This window comes from Sander vitreus, chromosome 22 (genome assembly GCF_031162955.1).
Source record: "Sander vitreus isolate 19-12246 chromosome 22, sanVit1, whole genome shotgun sequence".
In the NCBI taxonomy this organism is placed as follows: domain Eukaryota; kingdom Metazoa; phylum Chordata; class Actinopteri; order Perciformes; family Percidae; genus Sander; species Sander vitreus.
This window is the reverse complement of record NC_135876.1, coordinates 10,900,329-10,921,630: the sequence shown is the minus strand read 5'-3', so window position 1 is coordinate 10,921,630 and position 21,302 is coordinate 10,900,329. Positions and strand designations below refer to the sequence as shown.

The following is a 21,302-nucleotide window of genomic DNA, read 5'->3' as shown; positions in this document are numbered from 1 at the left end:
AACACTGTTCTACTACTCCAAACAGCTCTATTGTAGTCCAGCCGAACGCTTGTCACTTTGTAACACATGTTCTAATGCTTGCCTTCTAATGCTCATACTCTGCAACTGACTAGCTAGCAGTGCTTACCTAGCTGCGCATGTGCAACTTCGAACAAAGATGGAACAGAAGTGAGATGCCTCACTCTGTATTTAAAACAGAGAGCTCAACACACAGGGTGAGGAAGTAAAAATGTGTTACATGCTACAAAGATTTAAAAAAATACTAAAAAGTATGATTAACAAATAAAAGCGAGCCATGAATGTGTATATGAATGGGAATGTATTTTGTTTTGTTTATTTACAATACATTTTATAAAATTGCTAATATCCTGAGGGACCTAAGAACAAAATAAGAATAAAATAGAATGTAAAAAGGGCAGGTGTAATAAGCAAATGCTTCAACCTACACCTTTTCGATCAGTATTGATTATAAATGAGTTAAGATGACACTGCATGAACTAAGTTTTTTTTTTACGTTTTTATGTTATGTACGTAATGTTGTGTATTTATGTGATTGATTGTCTGATTGAAATAAAATAAACTAAACTAAAAGAGGAGCTGCAGCAATGTGCAGTACAACAAAAAATTTTGAAAATGAAACCACATAAACCTATTCTGGTGCAACCTCTAAATACAATTATGAACCTGAAAATGAGCATAATATGAGCACTTTAAAATACATTTCTTTATACAAGTTTCACTAGTTTAAAGAATGACAGCTCACTATTGTTTAAGATTGATTGTTAAGAGGTTTGACAACCTCTTTGAAGTACCACACAAGATGAAATGACTTGTTGAAGTGAATCATGTTGTAGTTCTCAAATAATCTCCCAAATAATATGGGAAAATACTGAATAATATAAATATCTGTCCCAAAACCCAAATAAATAAAATGGACACTTCAATATACAGTATAATGCAATGCAACACTTTCACAAATTAGGGCTGCAGTAGGTGGTCAATTACAACTGCTCATAATAAGCATCACTAAGGGGTCATTTGTCACAGGGCTGTATCATTGTTTAGCATTAGATTGTGCATGTGTATATACAATTGTTGACACATGAATACCTGCATACTCACAAACATTCATCTCAAACAAATCAATAAATCAGCTTCATTGTTCTTTTTTCTCTCCACACAGAGATGAAAGACCACATTCAAAGCCAAGGACACTTCCCCTGAATGTGTTACTTTAGTTCTACATATCTCGCTGAAACTTGTTGATTACGCTTCTAAAGTCAGATAACCTTGGTGGCAGATATTAACTCAACAACACTCATTACTGACAAGTGAAAGGCACAGAACATCTATCATTGTTTTTTTAATCAAGTAGGAGGAGTGTGTGGGTGTTTGCCATTTGAAAAGAAACAAAACAGCCAGAGGAGGAGAAGAAAAGTGGGTCTTAACAGTGTTTGTGTGTGTGTGTGTGTGTGTGTGTGTGTGAGGAGAAAGAGAAAGAAAGAGAGATACGTGTGCGTCTTAGTGGGAGCAGCACACACACACACACACACACACACACACACACACACACATAGTGCGTTTCACTGTCTTTGTGGGGACCCATCATTGACATAATGCATTCCCTAGCCCCTTATCCTAACCTTAACCATCACAACTAAATGCCTAACCTTAACCCTTACCCTCATCCTAACATAACCTAATTCTAACCCTAATCCTAAAACCAAGTTTTAACCCTCAAACAGCCCTTTAAAGTTGTGAGGTCCAGCATTTTGGCCCCACAAAGCTGTCAGGACTCCACAAGTACACTGTATTCCCCGTTTCTGGACCCCACGAATATAGTTAAACAAGAACACACACACACACACACACACACACACACACACACACACACACACACACACCACTACTACTCATTATTTAATCATTATACAGTTTTCTCTGTTTTCTTGTTTGTGCCATTCTTCGTGAGCTACACGTTAGCTACTGTATTAATGAGCTACAGTTTCCTGGTAGCCAGCAGCATTTCCACCAATCGGTCTTCATGATGGGCTTAATAACCATTGGGATCAATGTTAGCTTGTGTGTGTGTGTGTGTGTGTGTGTGTGTGTATATGTGTGTGTGTGTGTATACATTGGAAAAATAACAATAGGCTAGAGACTAACACAAAGTTATTGATCCTCTGCGTCTGTAAACACTATTGCTCAGTTGTGATGGTGCCCAGCAGAACTCCATTATTCTTCTGTTTGGAGGTGGTTATGACTGACCCCAAGGCCAAAGCACACACACACACACACACACACACACACACACACACACACACACACACACACACACACACACACATGCCACACATATTACAGTGGCCAGTCTCTAAATCAATATCTGCTGAATAAATATGATAACACTGAGGTTGTTTAAAGGAGATCTACTTGGGTCATTTAATGACAAAATGCACTTGACTTCACCCTCTTCAGCCACTTCATCTTTCCTTCACAGCTTATTTGTAAGATACACCAGTGCCCAAAGAGTGTTACCTCCTGAAGACTCATGGAATTGAACCAGCACCCTGTTAACCCGCACCAGTAGCTACAGCGTGATTTATATACTATACAGTATAGCTACACATACTTTCTATGAGGTACATACTGTATATATCACCCAGCTGAGAACAGCTGTGGTATGGACTGGTTTGTGTCCTGTTCCCAGTGTTGCGAAAAGCAGGATTTCAAAGTGATGATAAATGCTTCTCACCGTTGTAAAGATGATATAAAGATGTGTCATTGTCATTTGCCTCCCAGTTGTATATACTGTGAACATCAAATCAACACAGTAAACTACACAAACTGCTGACTGATAGTGGTAGCTCGTGGCATGCATTGGCAATGTCGAGCTAAGCTGTCGATTGCAGGATGGAATTAGCTAAACTTAGCAGCACTTCACATTGAGTCTGGGAGACAACAGCAAATCCTGACAAGGATTAATCCTGACCAGAAAACAAGGCATAATTCATCCAGTGAGGTTTCAGCTGGGTATCCAACAACATAGAGGTGGAACCAAAATCTTCAGCTGTTCACATAAAAATGCAGCTTACCATTCAAATGTGAATAAATGATAACTTAAACTGTGTATCAGGTGTGTTTTTTAATTGCTTCATTACATCAACAGTTTCAGCAGACTCCTCCTCAACACCTGCTTCAGTGAAAATGAAAATCTAACAAAGTTCATCCTCAGATAGTTCAAGACCAATATGTCGTATATAGTAATTACTTTTTCAATTATTTAGATGCTGTGTCAAACACCTAATATAATTAGCAGGAGTGCTAAGACCAGGCAATTTTAGATCTTACTTTTATATTGCCAAAGCTTGTTACTTTTGTTGCTCCTTCCAAACAAAGGTGTATCCAGACATGCTTTATTCACATTACACATCAATGACAATATCAGAGCCCTCTATCAGAGGAGTTTTGCAAAGCACTAATTAATTAATAGATGGTGTCAATTGTACGACGTCATTATGCTTCTAGCAAGATATCTGATATTGTGAAGACAGGTTTGATTACACTGTTTTAGAATAATGTTTTGGTTTTATGTTAAAATTATCATTACAACTTTTGATTTCATATTCACAGGGTAAAATTAGATCATACCACAACTACTACACACTAAATTGTGATTAATCCATTATAAAATAAGATATATCATTGCAGAGATAAATGTCACATTCATTCTTCATCAACAGTAGGTTTCATAACTGTAGCCAGTAACCATACTTGACCGTACATGACATCGGTAAGTAGAATATTAATGTTTACCCTGGAGTTAATGCATGTGTATGACAATAGGCAATAAGGAAAGTGGCGTCTGGCATGCAAAAATGATTTCTTAAGCACTGAAATAGTGCTGTAGGCAGTAGAGAGTGACAGGAAACATGATAGGTAAATAGGACACACACAGTGTGAGATGAATTGAGTACATGGCTTGTACTACATCCTACCTTCTTGTAGAGGGAGCGCAGGTCTCTGTACTGCCACATACTGCTGAGGACCTGAGAGGCTGCCTTTACCACCTTAGCTGAGTGTCTGCAGATAGATAGAGAAGAGAGAACAAGTTATTTCTTCTGGACCCAATTCCTTTGGATGATCTTGCTATGTTATTATTTTCCCTTTACCATTTTCCTTATAGTATAGTCTTTACCATAGACCAGTGGTTCTCAAGCTTTTTTCAATAATGTACCCCCTTTGAACAGTTTTTTTAAGCCATGTACCCCCCAACCAGTGCAAATAATTTTTGGTAGAAAAAAAAAGTCTATATAAAGAGGGGAAATACAGCGATGTCAGCGATAGATTTACTAAACAACAGCCTTGTACCTGGAAAACATTTAAATGCTGATGAAAAAAGGTGACAAAAACTTAAAAAAAAAACCCTGACAAAACCTTGGAAAAACACAGTAGAAAGAAGGAAGGCAACAATAGGGCGACAAAAGTGACAAAAAATTCAAATAAGCAAGACACTTCTTTGAAAAAAGAGACAAAAACTTTGAAGATAAGAAAAGACAGTAGAAAAAAGTAAGGAAGAAAGGCAAACGACAAAACCTTCAAAAAAAAGGTGACAAACTTCAAAAACAGCGACAAAAAATCGACAAACTTGAAGAAAAAAAAAGACAGTAGAAGTAACTACAGCCTTGTAACTGAAAAACATTTTGCAAAAAATGTCACATACCCCCTGCAGTCCCCCAAAGTAGCCCTAGGGGTACACGTACCCTCATTTGAAATACACTGCCATAGACTGTATAAAAAGATGGACGATACCTGTCCACTTTCTCCCACTCTACAAAAGTGAAACCAAATATCCACAAGACGGGTGCTGCCATCTTGTAATTTTGTCTGCGCAGTAGTGATCGGGCGGTGGAGCCACGGTATCGAAGTCCTGCCCATACACCCGCCAGACCAGTGGTTCTCAAACTTTTTTACATCAAGGACCCCTAAACTGACACAAATTAGACCACGGACCCCCATCTAATAAGACTTTGTCCCAGGGTCCCCTACCTGATAGAATTTTTGCTTTAAGAAGTTTTGTTAACGAAAGTGAATGAAACTCATGAGCAAACTAGTCGTACAATCTGTCATTGTGTTACTTATGGATGAAATTATAGTGAAAATAAATGATTCCCCTTTTTGTTGGGGACCCCCTGGAAACGACCACTGCGCTAGACACCAATCGTGGGTCAATCACAGCTGTCAATCATGATGTTTCTCCCCATTTTATAGCATCAAATAACTAATGAAAACCAAACTTATCAGAGAAATTAACACTTGAACAAACATCAGCGTGGTAATTACCTAAAATGACAAAAAAACATCTTTGGGAAACAAATTAACGTGTACTGTGATTTTTTTATTTGGCCCATGTCCCATCCGCTAACATAGAGGGCGGGGTTTATGACCTATACTGCAGTTAGCCACCAGGGGGCAAGATGTTTTAGCTTTAGATCTACAGTCTATGCATAAAGCTCAGGAGCACGTTCAATCTCAAAACGGTGTGCACCGTTTTGCTACGGTTTCCGTGTTGAATGACGTTTCCTCGGAACGTTGTGAAAGAATGTGCAACGGCTTTGAGATATGTTTTCTCTCGTTTGATGGGTGTCACTCTCGTTTATTGGCTATGTCACAGGTGATACCCAATCAGCAGAGACGTGTATGTAAACTTGTGGTAATAAAAAGGCAGACCGCACCCCTGTTTCAGTTTAAAAAAACGTGGCCTTGGTCTCAACCAGCTGCACAAGATGTGTGCAGGCCACTGGAACTTGTGATGGCTTTAAGAGTAAAAGGGCCATTTTCAGCAGAGAATGATTTAATTGCACAACAACTGAGTTTTCAGATGAGTTTAAAATGAACCTCTTTGCCATGCTAATGGTCCCATTCCTGCCACTTAGCTAAAAAATGACTCCAATAGGATTCAGTTCAAAAGCCCTGCCCTTCTAACAGCTACAGAGGGAAGCAGAAGGAAAGCTCATTTTCCATTTGTCCACTAAAATTAACAAAGGGCATGCCTGAAAACAAGCTTCACTCTGGGGTTAATTTTCCCCAGTAAAAAAACCAGAAAGTGTTTTGAAGATTGAAATACAGCATGGGGTAATGGTATCAACAGCTTAGCACAATGCACTGGAATGTATTATAGTTACACATAAATAAAGTGATCCCAAGGAAAAAACAATCTTAATGGACACGGTTGACTTCACTACCTTAAAGAGACAGTTCACACTCAAATCAAAATATTTTCAGTCTTCCCTGTAGTGCTATTTATCAGTCTTGATTGTAATGGTGTGAGTTGCCGAGTGTTGAAGATATCGTCCGTACAGCTGTCTGCCTTCTGTCGAATATAATTGAACTAGATGGCATTCAACTTGTGGTGCTCAAAGCGACAAAAAATACATTTAAAAAACAAAACAGCAATGCCTCTTTCCAGAACAGACTTTTTGTGATTATTCATTGCATTTGACTGAAGTAATCTGGGTGCAACTTTTGTTAAATGAGGCTTGATGTTTGTGTTGCTATTAACATGATGGTGATGTCTTTTGGCATTGACGTTTTTCAAAGGTATCATAAACCAATGTTTATAATATTATCTTTTTCAATTCACTGTATTTCTCATCTCCTGCTGTTTCAAATAAGTTGGTAAATAGTGTCTGTTTATGGTGGTGCTGTAATGGACATTTTCCCAATCTGAAAGTGTGTAACTATGTGAATGTGGCATGGCACTGCTGATAAGGAGCATTTATCCTCTGTGTACCTATCCTGAGAAAATGAAGCTGTGTGAGCCATTAGCAGCTAACTACACTCACTATGAAATCTGCACCTCATCTCTCTCTGTAATGGTACCCTTGAGCACAGTTTCCTAAATAGACTGAGTCTCTCTCCATAACAATAAATTGATGTTTGACCTCCGTCCGATAACGCTCTGGTGTCATGGCAACCCCTGACCTGGTAGTTGCCATAGCAGCTAGGCAGAACACCCTGCTCGGACACCCATGGTGACAGGAGTTATATTCCTGCTGCATCTTTCTTGTTCTCCAGACGTCTTTTGTGAATGAAGGGTCACAGGGAAGGCAGGTGCAGTTGTGAATGATGGATGTGTGGCCACATTAAAGCACTGGTCACTACAGACAGTACAGGGTGAGCTGAATGATGCCTAGACAGGTACAGCACAATACAACAATGGTAATCTGTTTAGATTTGTTCCTAGTCTTTACATTACATTTTAGGATTTAAGCTACTGCAGTTATTCAGGGCTGGTTGTCCTTGAGCAAGAGGAAAGCCATTGCAAGTCATTAGGGAGTGTTCTCATTTTGTTCTGAGATTATTTTGGCGACAGAACATTCATCCATTCCTTTGTTTTTACCTCTGTGTCAAAAACTAGTGCTTATATCGGAAGGGTTGCAGTAAGTGTTCTTCACCGTTACTGAACAGAACATTATCCCTGCTTAAATCTGGAAAAATGTTAAGCACATATACTCGTTATGGTATAATAACCATTTCAACAGCAGCGCAGGTAAATAAATTTGTTCTGTGGTTATAAATACATATGGCATACTTTTCCATAAGCTGTTATAATATATCATTACCCTCAGATTTTTTTTATAGCATCCTTTGAGGATTTCTGCTGAACCCAATCTAGGACTCCTGCAAATGCCTATCAAGTAGATGTTAAGTCGTAGGAATGAACTCTGTGGTGCAGCTCAGTAGCATGTCTGTGTTACAGCTTTTATTCTCACTGGGACAACCCGTGTAAAGGATAATGGGTAAAAGGATATACAAAAACATGTATTATTAATGGTAGAGCAATTGTCCAGGACATTTCTGTCGAACAATTATTTTCAATTTGATGTAATGATGCAGGCATTCAAACCACAGGTATCTAACTACTGGTAGCTAAAAACCAAAACCAAATGTTGTGTTATGTTTTTTAAACTTTGGTCTACTCACTTGTCTCCTTTGCTGCGGGCGATGCCAATGAGTTTTTCTATGCCTCCAGCATCACGCAGGGCTTTGGCGTTCTCCATGTTCTTTGTAATGACTTCGTGCAATGCGCAGCAGATGGCAGTAACAGTATCGTCTGACATGGCCTTGCTGGGAGGGCCTGTGGTCCCGGGGGTCCCACTGCTGGTGGCGTTGTTGTTGCTGCTGCTACTGCTGCTGCCCGGTAACCGATGGATCAAATCTCTCATGGCATATTTACCTGGTGTGTGTGGAAAAAAATAAAGGAAAAGGACAAAAAACATTTGGTCAAATTTGACTCTCTGCACATCCTCCCATATACAGTATAGACAACTTGGTTGGAAACATGATAAAAGGTTGTTTTAAAAATGGATTTTTGTGAACAATAGAAGTAACACGTACTGCATAGAGCAGGTGTGTCAAACTCATTTTAGTTCATGGGCCACATACCACTAATTTGATCTCAAGTGGGCCAGACCAGTAAACAACTCCAGAAAGAAGTTTGCGACAAAGTTTCTTGTCAGCTTGATGTTGGCAAATGCAAGGTGCTTCTGCTACGACAGCGTCCTGAGGCCAATGTAGGGAAAAAATACGGACCAGAATTTCTAAGATTAAAGTTGTAAATTTACGGAAAAAAACGTGGATATTCTCTGAGATTAAAGTTGCAAAATTTGCAATTGGAATAATTACTTCTCTGCAATTTTTACACTTTGCAAAGTCATTCAGTGGGCCTGATTGGACCATTTGGCGGGCCGGTTCTGGCCCACGACCGTATGTTTGACACCCCTGGCATAGAAGCTACTGGATTGATGACATAAACATGATTTCCGATTACAGTGAAAAAACTATGCGTGGGTGAGATGTTATATTTCCTATGATAGTTCATAAACCCTAAAAAAGGGATGCTTTTTGACAAGCATTTACAATGAGTGTGGTTATGGATGACTGGTACGGTATCAAAACCCATCAAAGCACCTCAACAGTATACTAAACAGATACTTCAAAGCCTCTATTACATAAAAGTAAAATTGCCCTTTTACAATTTTCACTAGCAAACGTCTCATGCAGCTAGTGAGTGGTTTGGATACCTCCATAAATCTTTAGTTTGAGGGGGCACGCTGCAAGTCCTCTGACGCACACACACTAATGCCGACATGCTGATGATCCAATAAACAGGCAGACTCATGGTATTTTGGTGAAAAGGCTGGCATATGAAGAAAATTGAGAAAAAAAAAATGACTGGGAATAAGAAGTGCAGGAGATGTAGAAGATTGGAGTGAATGGGACTTAAAGACAGAGTGGGGTGAGTATAGATTTACAAAGAGGAGATGACCGAAGTTGAGAACAAAACCTCCTATAGTACATGTAATCTGAGCTCACCCACACAGTGGTAGTCTATAATGCTGATCTTAGTTAGATCAAACATGGTTAAGACAAGACATAAATTAATACGATCCTCAAAATATAGATCGTTTTAGTTTAGATGAGAGTGGTTGGCTTATATTTACATGCCAACATTTGTATGTTTAGACAAATATTTGTCTCTTAAATGTTACAATGATTACACTGTGAATCGTCAAATTTGCTGGGACATATACTGTATGTACTGTAATCGGGGAACAATTGAGTGTTATTTCCTGCAATTCTTTCTGTTTTTCAGTTACTCCGAAACTCCACTGAGAGAGTTCCCCACGAGAGTGAGATCAGCGGATATGAAGATGACTGAGAACAGGGGCCAATAAAGGAGAGATCAGAGCAAAAAGGTGTTTTTGGAAATTGGAAGACATGAGAGGAATTGGCGAGAGGAAAGGGGAGATTGTGCTGACTGAGGTGGTATGTGGAGATTCATCACACAAGAGCGGCAGTCAAGAGGTAAGAAATACCTTGACCTTCATAAAACCTGTCAAATGCACTTGAATCATCTTGAGCCGCCCTGGGACAAAATCTGCAGGTCCTCTTTCAGGTTAAGAACCATCAATTTGGATGCAGAGGTGATTGTTGAATAATGAACCGTGGTTAATTTCTTTAACAAAATCCACTCAATGGAACCACTAGGACGAGCCCGGTAACCCTGTTGCACATTAAAAAGGTGCACTTCAATCAAATGAGCATCTCCACATGCGTGAATCAGTCAACCCTCTCTGTGACATGTTGCTGGGTGTGAAAGCATGTCATTTAAAACGGTGTGAGTGCATGCTAGTTGGTGTGTGTACCCAGCACTGAAGAGCTGCTCAGTGTGAGTCACCATCAAGTTCTCCACAGAAGTGCTGGATCAGATAAAGTAGATAAAACCCCAAAATGCTACTGTAAGTATTGAATCCACTGTTGTATAATCTTCAAGTGAACCATTACATTCTCTCCGGCAGCTCAGAAAACCGGAGGCCAAAATACTCAATTTGCAATAAAGGCAAAATAGTTGTGTTTTTTTTTTTTGTGAAATTATGTTTCTAAACAACAAATTTTCACAGCAACACTACAAAACTACTGAATAACCTATCAAACTGCCGCTTTGCATCAGATGTATAATCTTCCGCAGCCCATGGTGCTACTTTAAATTTATCAAGTCTTAGTGAAAAATAAAAGTAAGAAGAATCCTTGTGGGGTACATATTTGTTCCTTCACATGGAGAATGCAATCACAACCAAATCTGAGCCTAAAACCAGTATTTCCTATTGTTCTGTTTTTCTTCCTCACTTCTTCATAATGCTAAATATTTCCCCCTAAACCAATCCATCACTGTGATATCCAAGGAGCCATTACAGGCTGGCGGTAAATCCCTCACTCATATTACCTCTAATAAGTCTTAAGTGATCTGGGCTGAGAACAGCAAAGCAACACACAGAGCAGGAAAATCAGATGACACTATCAACCTTCATGAAGGAAGGGAACACACACACACACACACACACACACACACACACACACACACACACACACACACGGAGACACATGAAGGCTTCAGATATGCATTCACATACAGACATGCACAATCGCACACAAAGGCACGCACACACACACACGTTTGTTTCACTATCTTTGTGGGGACCCGTCATTGACATAATGCATTCCCTAGCCCCTTACCCTAACCTTAACCATCACCACTAAATGCCTAACCTTAACCCTTACCCTCACCCTAACCAGAACCTCATTCTAACCCTAATCCTAAAACCAAGTCTTAACCCTCAAACAGACCTTTAACCTTGTGGGGTCCAGCATTTTGGGCCCCACAAAGCTGTCGGGACCCCACAAGTATACTGGACTCCCAGTTTTTGGACCCCACGAATATAGTTAAACAAGAACACATATATACATACACATACACACACACACACACACACACACACACACACACACACACACACACTATCTATTCATAAGGAAAGAGTTGTGAGTTAATTGGCCAAGTGTTATCTCAGGCTGGCAGGCTGAACAGAGGTTAAGCGGTCATTGTCTTTTGGCTGTGAGGACAAAATGAAGCTGCATCCTGAGAGGGAGACTCATTTTTGACTGAATTCAATCAGAATTTCCTGACTGATTTACTAACTGATGACTGATACATTCACTCTTTCTTGATTTAATGATCTGACTAATTTCCGAGTGAGTGACTGATGTATTAACAGAGTTGCTGCATGACTAATTTACTGACTGGCTAATTTACTGACTGACTGCCAGATAATTTGCTGCCTGAATGACTGACAATTAATTGATTGACTGATATAGTGAGTGACTAATTTATCAACTGACTGACTGTAGGGAATTAGGTATTAACAAAAAACGTATAGGCAAAGACGTTAAAATTATTAGAGTCATATCCGCCTCTATGAGTTTGTCTGAGTATTTTCTGCTTACAGACAGATGCTCTGTCAAACTGCTGTCAGCATTTCACTAAACTATCCTCGAATGTGTGTGTGTGTGTGTGTGTGTGCGTGTGTGTACACACAGGTGTGTGCATACATATCCCTATCAGTCTCTGCAACGCCATCACATTAATTCCTCATGGGGCGGGTGAGTAACAGAGAAGATTATATAGAAGGAGAGAGAGGAAGAGAGGAACAAGGAAGAAGAGGAACAGAAAAAAGCTGAGGAAGAACAGAGAAAAACTAGCCACACATTAGCATATTCTGAGACGAATGCAATGTCAAACACATCTGATAGCTAAATAATCAAATTTGTTATTGTTATAAAAACGCTTGTTATTTCCAACCCTTTTAATAACACACCTTGTTAGTGGAAGACACTCCCAGGTGCTAAGAAGCATGACTGAAAGCTCTGCACGCACGCACGCACACACACACACACACACACACACACACACACACACACACACACACACACACACACACCTCACCTTGACAATTCACAAACATACAGCAATGCATGCACAACAACACACATCTCACCTTACATTCACATTGCTCATCACCTGGCTTCCTGGGGTTGTTTGTTTGTTTTGTTTCGATGTGGGATGTTTATTTAATCTCAACTTCACAATGCCATTTTTTTGTCTTGTGGGGGTGTTTTAGAGTTTTATCATAGAACAAACAAAAATACTTACAAAAAAGACAAAACTAAAGCAAAACTCTCTACTGCTTCACAACACGACAGCAAATAGGAAAACACTTCAACAAATCATAAAACACAACGGCAAATAGGAAAACACGACAGTAAATATGAAAACACGACAATAAATATGAAAACACGACAGCAAATAGGAAAACACTTCAGCAAATATGAAAACACGACAGCAAATAGGAAAACACTTCAGCAAATATGAAAACACGACAGCAAATATGAAAACACGACAGCAAATAGGAAAACACGACAGCAAACATGAAAACACGACAGCAAACATGAAAACACGACAGCAAATAGGAAAACACGACAGCAAATATGAAAACACGACAGCAAATATGAAAACACGACAGCAAATATGAAAACACGACAGCAAATAGGAAAACAAAACGGCAATAACTTCTACCGGAAAAGGTAGGGCCTATCTAGCAGAGGACGGACCCTCCTGATTGGACAGACGGACTGTCTGTCTGTTAAAAGTAGGCGCTTTTCCGTGTTTTTCACCTCTCCTTCCTGTTAACAGACAGACAGTCCGTCTGTCCAATCAGGAGGGTCCGTCCTCTGCTAGACAGGCCCTACCTTTTCCGGTAGAAGTTAATGCTGTCGTGTTTTCCTATGTGCCGTTGTGTTTCATATTTTCCGTCGTGTTTTCATATTTGCTGTCGTGTTTTCCTATGTGCCGTTGTGTTTTATGATTTGTTGAAGTGTTTTCATATTTGCTGTCGTGTTTTCATATTTGCCGTCGTGTTTTCCTATTTGCTGTCGTGTTTTCATATTTGCCGTCGTGTTTTCCTATTTGCCGTCGTGTTTTCATATTTGCCGTCGTGTTTTATGATTTGCTGGTGTTTTCATATTTGCTGTCGTGTTTTCATATTTGCTGTCGTGTTTTTCCTATTTGCTGTTGTGTTTTTCATGATTTGTTGAAGTGTTTTCATATTTGCTGTCGTGTTTTTCCCTATTTGCTGTCGTGTTTTTCATATTTACTGTCGTGTTTTTCATATTTGCTGTTGTGTTTTATGATTTGTTGAAGTGTTTTCATATTTGCTGTCGTGTTTTTCTATTTGCCGTCGTGTTTTCCTATTTTCCGTCGTGTTTTCATATTTGCCGTTGTGTTTATGATTTGTTGAAGTGTTTTCATATTTGCTGTCGTGTTTTTCGTATTCGCTGTCGTGTTTTCCCTATTTGCTGTTGTGTTTTATGATTTGCTGAAGTGTTTTTCATATTTGCTGTCGTGTTTTCGTATTTGCTGTTGTGTTTTATGATTTGTTGAAGTGTTTTCATATTTGCCGTCGTGTTTTCATATTTGCCGCCGTGTTTTCATATTTGCCGTTGTGTTTTATGATTTGTTGAAGTGTTTTCATATTTGCTGTCGTGTTTATGATTTGTTGAAGTGTTTTCATATTTGCCGTCGTGTTTTCATATTTGCTGTCGTGTTTTTCATATTTGCTGTCGTGTTTTCATATTTGCTGTCGTGTTTTCATATTTGCTGTTGTGTTTTATGATTTGCTGAAGTGTTTTCATATTTGCTGTCGTGTTTTTCATATTTGCTGTCGTGTTTTCATATTTGCTGTTGTGTTTTTATGATTTGTTGAAGTGTTTTCATATTTGCCGTTGTGTTTTATGATTTGCTGTAGTGTTTTCATATTTGCTGTCGTGTTTTTCATATTTGCTGTCGTGTTTTCATATTTGCTGTCGTGTTTTTCATATTTGCTGTTGTGTTTTATGATTTGTTGAAGTGTTTTCATATTTGCTGTCGTGTTTTCATATTTGCTGTCGTGTTTTCCTATTTGCTGTCGTGTTTTCCTATTTGCTGTCGTGTTTTCATATTTGCCGTTGTGTTTTCCTATTTGCTGTTGTGTTTTCCTATTTGCCGTTGTGTTTTATGATTTGTTGAAGTGTTTTCCTATTTGCTGTCGTGTTTTCCTATTTGCTGTCGTGTTTTCCTATTTGCCGTCGTGTTTTCATATTTGCCGTCGTGTTTTCATATTTGCTGTCGTGTTTTCATATTTGCCGTCGTGTTTTCCTATTTGCCGTCGTGTTTTCATATTTGCCGTCGTGTTTTCATATTTGCCGTCGTGTTTTCCTATTTGCCGTCGTGTTTTCATATTTGCCGTCGTGTTTTCATATTTGCCGTTGTGTTTTATGATTTGTTGAAGTGTTTTCATATTTGCTGTTGTGTTTTCCTATTTGCTGTTGTGTTTTCCTATTTGCTGTCTTGTTTTCATATTTGCTGTTGTGTTTTATGATTTGTTGAAGTGTTTTCATATTTGCTGTCGTGTTTTCCTATTTGCTGTCGTGTTTTCATATTTGCCGTTGTGTTTTATGATTTGTTGAAGTGTTTTCATATTTGCTGTTGTGTTTTCCTATTTGCTGTTTTATGATTTGTTGAAGTGTTTTCATATTTGCCGTCGTGTTTTCCTATTTGCTGTCGTGTTTTCATATTTACTGTCGTGTTTTTCATATTTGCTGTTGTGTTTTTATGATTTGTTGAAGTGTTTTCATATTTGCCGTTGTGTTTTATGATTTGTTGAAGTGTTTTCATATTTGCTGTTGTGTTTTCCTATTTGCTGTCGTGTTTTCATATTTGCTGTCGTGCTTTCATATTTGCTGTTGTGTTTTATGATTTGTTGAAGTGTTTTCATATTTGCCGTTGTGTTTTATGATTTGTTGAAGTGTTTTCATATTTGCCGTTGTGTTTTATGATTTGTTGAAGTGTTTTCATATTTGCTGTTATGTTTTCCTATTTGCTGTTGTGTTTTCCTATTTGCCGTTGTGTTTTATGATTTGTTGAAGTGTTTTCATATTTGCCATCGTGTTTTCCTATTTGCTGTTGTGTTTTCCTATTTGCCGTCGTGTTTTCCTATTTGCTGTCGTGTTTTCCTATTTGCTGTTGTGTTTTCCTATTTGCTGTTGTGTTTTAGTATTTGCTGTCGTGTTTTCATATTTGCTGTCGTGTTTTCCTATTTGCTGTCGTGTTTTCATATTTGCTGTCGTGTTTTCATATTTGCCGTTGTGTTTTATGATTTGTTGAAGTGTTTTCATATTTGCCGTTGTGTTTTATGATTTGTTGAAGTGTTTTCATATTTGCCATCGTGTTTTCGTATTTGCTGTCGTGTTTTCCTATTTGCTGTTGCGTTTTTCTATTTGCTGTTGTGATTTGCGCTTCTACTTTTTGTTTCAATTACTACTAAATATACAATTTATCTCTTGAGGCCACATTGACATATTTAGGCATTTAGTTGACAAACGACTAACCTGAATGTGTTAGAATGAGTACAGCTGTATAAAAAGTAGAATCAGTCAGCATACTGTAGTACATACAACCATAAGCCAAGCTAAGTGTTAAAGCCAGGCATATCATTGGTAGGAAAGAGAGAAAATAAACGAGGTGTGGAGCAAATCAAAATAGATTTTTGATGAGTGGGTGGCGACTCCTTCTACTTTAAAGTCCTACTGTGACACAAACAACCTCTACGTGGTTATTTCTCTGTCACTGAAATGTGAGCTACACCTGGAACACGTCCTCAAGGAGAAAAACAAGCCCTGTGCTGTTCACTGCACGGTCTAATAAACTAAGTATTACACAGCTCCTCCAATATAGCCATCTTCACCTGGGAGGCAGAGATGCTTTTGTATTCCTGTTCTGCATTCTCTCATGTGTCACTAAGTCCCGCTGAGCAGGGCGTGCTTCATCAGGGCCATAATGGCTGATTTGATTTAAAGAGATCCAATTACCCTCAACAATGGAGTGATTTGATTGTTTACTGACGGAGAAGAGAGACTGTTATTGAAGTAAAATTGGAGGTAATTGTCTCAGAGCGATGTGGGCAAAGATGAAACGGCTTGATTGGTTGTGGTGTCCGACTGTCTGAGAATAAAGGATGGTTAATACACAGTTATCAGTGAATGGGTTGGGGGTCCCTGAGGTGGGCTGCTGTACTCTTACTGGTACCAAAAGCTTCTGGCTGTTAGGTTTACAAGGCCTTTCTACGTTCTTTGAGTCTGTTCTAGTCTAAAAAAAAATGCCTTACAATGTTACAATGGAAGTTTACCACCGTAATGATAGACAAGCTGTGAAATCCGCTTTGAGTTGTGAGGAAAGAAACTGACAAGAATGTGACAATTGCTGTATTAAAGGACTACTCTGACGACTTTGAGAGTCATACAATTGACATATTCAGGTGAATATCCTGTTTGCAAACTATCTTTCTCTTAACAGATGAAGCATTGCGTGTAAACATTACCCCAATGTGTTGATCTGATCGGTTCATTTGAAGTGTTGTATAATTTTTAAGTGCCACAACTAAGTTGTTCAATTCAATATTCAGTGCCAAAACGAGTGTTTCAGTGCCTTCTGAGTGAGTTTGAATCAGTAGTACATGACATCATTGACAGGGGGCGCCAGATTCAAACAACAGGTTGTTGGGTTCTGTTCCGTGGGAATATTCCTTTATTGGAAACATAAAATTTATGGTTCTTGGATCTCAGCCTCTGAGAGCTCAAACAAGTATAAGGCTATATACCAGAATTACATCAGCACACAAACCCTGGAGATACTCTTAAACATTGCCATTAAGGGAGGAGGGAGGGGCATTTTATTGACACCAATTTATCTAATTTTCCCCTTAATATTATCCAAATCATTACAAAAAATGACAGCATTGTAATGAGTTCTGGATTATGGGCTAATTTGGAAAGCAGCCACAAAGAAGTGAAAATATGAATCACATCCTGTACACACAGACACAAACACATACAGACCCTGCAGTCACCAATTTTCAACATCCTCGCATCCTCATCAAGCCAAAATAAATAGGAATGACCTCCAAAGACTGTCTGACTGTCTGTCAAAGTCTGATTCCCCACTGCAATGTGAGGTGTATTCCTTTTTAACATTTGAATAAATAAATAAATAAATAATTAAATAAGTAAAAAGAAATGCAGAGGAGAGTACACACAGATGAAACACAGCAGGTTAAAACAGGTCAGAAATGGAGGTAAATTGTAAAGCGGCATGTCGTTGTAAAATATTCTACCTTCTTGTGTTTGGTGCTTTTCACACCAGTTATATTTCGCCCTCTGTGTCTCTCTTTGATGTCTGTGGGTGACAGGTTTACAGTGTAACTACAGAGGAGGGAGAGATGGTAAGAGAGGGGGGAAAAGATCATTCTCCCCCCCCCTAAGAAACTAATTATAAAAATGCACACACACACACACACACACACACACACACACACACACACACACACACACACACATCCTCTATTTAAACACACACTCACAGTGACGGAGAATTCTGATTGAGATGGTTAGATAGAAGTTCCACAGTACCGCTTCTCAATGACGATCAGTTGGGTCCCAACATGTGGATACATTCCCAACATGTGGATACATTTTCCTGAATAAAATCCCGAAAGCACAATTTTGAATATGTCAAAGTTCTTTGGAGGAAAAAAAAACTGTATGTGTCTGTGCACCGCCCAAGATCACCTGAACATAAGTTAGATCCCGCAGGGATAGCTGTTAGACCCCCCAAAAATATTGCATCATCTTTCTTTCTCTCATTTTTTTTTCAATGTTTTCCATTTCTATTTCTCGGTCTGTCACGCTCCCAGTCTGGCACAGTGGAGCAAAGGACGGAGAGTGCCAGAGAGAACAAAGTGTGCTGATAAAAGACATGCCAGACCCTTACACACAAGAGAATCATTCCGAAGGCGACACAGAAATGTCATAAAGTATCGATGCAACAGGGACCGAGAAGTCTGTGTCAACTTGGTATCAGTTAGTCAGTGGACACGGCCAGTTTCTCAGCCCGCTATAGCCTTCCAGAAGCTCACCATAGTGCAGTTTGTTAACAGCAGGGGCTGCAAAATATGGAAAAATTGGCGTGGTTGAGGAAAACACAAAATGGACAGTCTCTGGTGATCTAAATATATTTGGTGTGGCCAGGAATACACAAAGTTCAATACGCACATAATATCATTTTTGCTCTCTTGCTTAGTGCAACCTTTCAATGTGCTAGAGTGTGAGTGTGTATGCAAGAATAAAATGGTTGGGTTAAAGGCTTGAAACCCTTGAGTTTTCTGCGTATAACAGTGTCGGACACATACAGTACACTCTCACACATTTGCAATCATGCAATTAGTGCCATCCCTGTGGTGCAGTAGTTCCGTTTCCACAGTAACACTCCCTAGCACTGATGTCATCAATGCGAGACACAAAGAGGGAGAGACTGCGAGAGAGGGAAGGAGAGGCATTATGAGCTCATGTCTATAACAACTGGGAAAGAAGATGGAGAGGGAGAGGGAAGGGGTGGGTGTGGGTTAAACGGAGGAAAAGGAGGAAGAAGGAAGGTAAAGGAAACAAAGAAGCAACATGAGATGGAGAAAAAGGGGGATAATATGCATGTCGTAAACCAGAAGGTGGGCACAACATTGTAAAGTAAAAATAAGGGATAGAAGAGTGGAAGGGGAGGATTAAGCCAATACGAGGTGTGGTGTGGCAAGAGAATGCAAAGAAACAGGAGGAGAAGGGGTGACACAGGGAGAAAGAGAAGAAAGGAGAAACATAGAGAAGGTGGAAGTGGACTAGTCATGTTCTTTCTTTGAGGTTTTAACATTTTGCTTTTGATGTTTTAGAAAAACAAGTCCTTGTTATTCATCATTTCAGAAAAAGTGATCGTTGGTACTCATTTTGTTAATACAGTCGTCACAAAACCCCTACACCCTATACTTAGAGTGTCTTCTGCAACGAAATGTTATCAGTAGTGCTGTCAGTTAAACGTGTTATTAATGGCGTTAACGCAAACCCTTTTGAAAAACTACAACACCACACTGGATCTAGCTAGACCGGAAACAAAACAACAAGCACGCTGCACACACTTGTTTGGGATTGCGAGTCGGCCAAAGAGTAGTATATACCTGCAAACTAGTCACTTTTCCGTGAAAATCGCCGTTTTGAATGGGGTCCGAGACCTGGTGCTAATACGGCACCGGTGCCTTAACAACCGTTATCTACCGGACCGAATAACAACACGGATTTCGGTGCCTTATTTAGGTGCCACTTAAATACCTGCGCTTCTCTCTGATACTCCGAAAACGGACGTTAGAGGAAACTGAAACATCGCCGCACGGGACGCTAGTCAGCACTACACTTAGCAGCAGCTAACGTTAAACTACTGTTAGCTTGCAGCTGGCGTAAACACGGTTAAAATGCTGACAGCTAAACAGTGTAAAGTGTGACTGTATATATATATATATATACTCTTTCGGTTCAGGCACCATTTTAAAAGTATCGTTGTATCATGTTGACAAGAGCATTAAAATGAGAAACAATAATGGGACAAAAAGAAATCAAGGGACATTTAGAATAGATGCAAATGTGCGATTAATTGCAAGTTAACTATGACATTAATGCGATTAATCGCGATCAAATATTTTAATCGTTTGACAGCGGTAATTATCAGTGCTCTGAAGGTGTTTTCATTTGATGTGATGCTAACAGAACTGCGGAGCTTCGACACCAATCACATAAGAGAACATCCTGATCAAACTTGGACGTGCGCTCAAAACTCGTGCCCCCTGATGATGAAACATGAAAGAGATGGTCATGAGCCACTGGCGAGCTTTGTTTGATGTTGGAGGTCAATTACTGTAGTCCACACGCAGGAAGGTAGCCAGCTAATCTGCTATTTAGAAGTTGACTTTTCTTGATGCCTTTTGGAACTGTCTCTGTGTCAAGCTAAGACATTTTCTGTGATTCTCCTTGAGTGTATATGCGCTTCAGAAATATATCACTATTAAATACTGCTAAGTCTCAATGCTTTGATTTCCTGATCATTGATTTGTTATTTGATATATAATCAATGCAACATTATAGGATTAAAACCTATAGGATCTGAGCTTCTTAAATAACCTAAATTAATATGGTTTTATAAAGTGTAACTCAAAAGGTTCCACATCCAACTTTGTATTACTTTACATCACATACTGTAGTTAATGCAATTCCTAGTATACTGTAGAACTTCATATTAGGATTTACTGTTTGGAATTTAATAAAACCTTTTCTGCAGAATTCACAAACCCAATTAGCGTTAGCACTTGGAGCCAGTCACTTCGTATAAAACACAACATTAATTAATAAACTGTCTTAAATTAATACAGCTATTTGCATTAATCACTTTTTCATTAAACACTCAACGTTGGTTTGTTTGGATGTTTTTCAGCCTCTTTATGTAAATGGCTATGCATTTTGCAATTGGCAATTCAATTTGCAATTTTGTCAAGCTATTTGAATATGCATTTTGCAATTGACAATTCAACATGCAAAGTGGCAATGCAATCCTCATTTCAGTTACAATTAGTTTGATTAAAATAAAAAGTAAAATCTCAGTCAATTGCATTTCATATTGCTGTGGTTTGTGGTATTGCTTGTGGTGTCTTTATTCAAATGGCAATTCAATGTGTCAGCGAAACAGGGACGTTAGGATGTCACTTCCTCGTTCAGTAACTAACAGCCTGGGGAGAGACTTTACCCGACTCCTCTTCGACCACACAGACGCTGTTCTTCTTGATCGGTGAGTTTATACCTTAACTTCCATACTTTATGTTCAGCATAGACTTCAGACATTAGTTTATTACAGTAGGACCGTCGTTGGCATTTTCTTTTTGTCTACGTCCTCATACTGAGGCATTACAATTACCCTGGGTAAAGTTAGTAGCTTGCCAACAACC

At 39.0% G+C, this 21,302-nt stretch overlaps 1 protein-coding gene across 1 annotated transcript in view; it reads right to left on the bottom strand.

Moving 5' to 3' along the window:
* The window catches only part of ctnnd2a (catenin (cadherin-associated protein), delta 2a), a 276,014-nt gene that overhangs the window by 18,267 nt on the left and 236,445 nt on the right, over positions 1–21,302 (bottom strand). Inside the window, exons 20-21 of the mRNA XM_078280766.1 lie at positions 7,987–8,239; positions 3,999–4,083 (exon numbers count right to left, since the gene is read on the bottom strand). Coding sequence (XP_078136892.1) covers positions 3,999–4,083; positions 7,987–8,239 — 338 coding nt within the window. The remainder of the gene's footprint in view (positions 1–3,998; positions 4,084–7,986; positions 8,240–21,302) is intronic.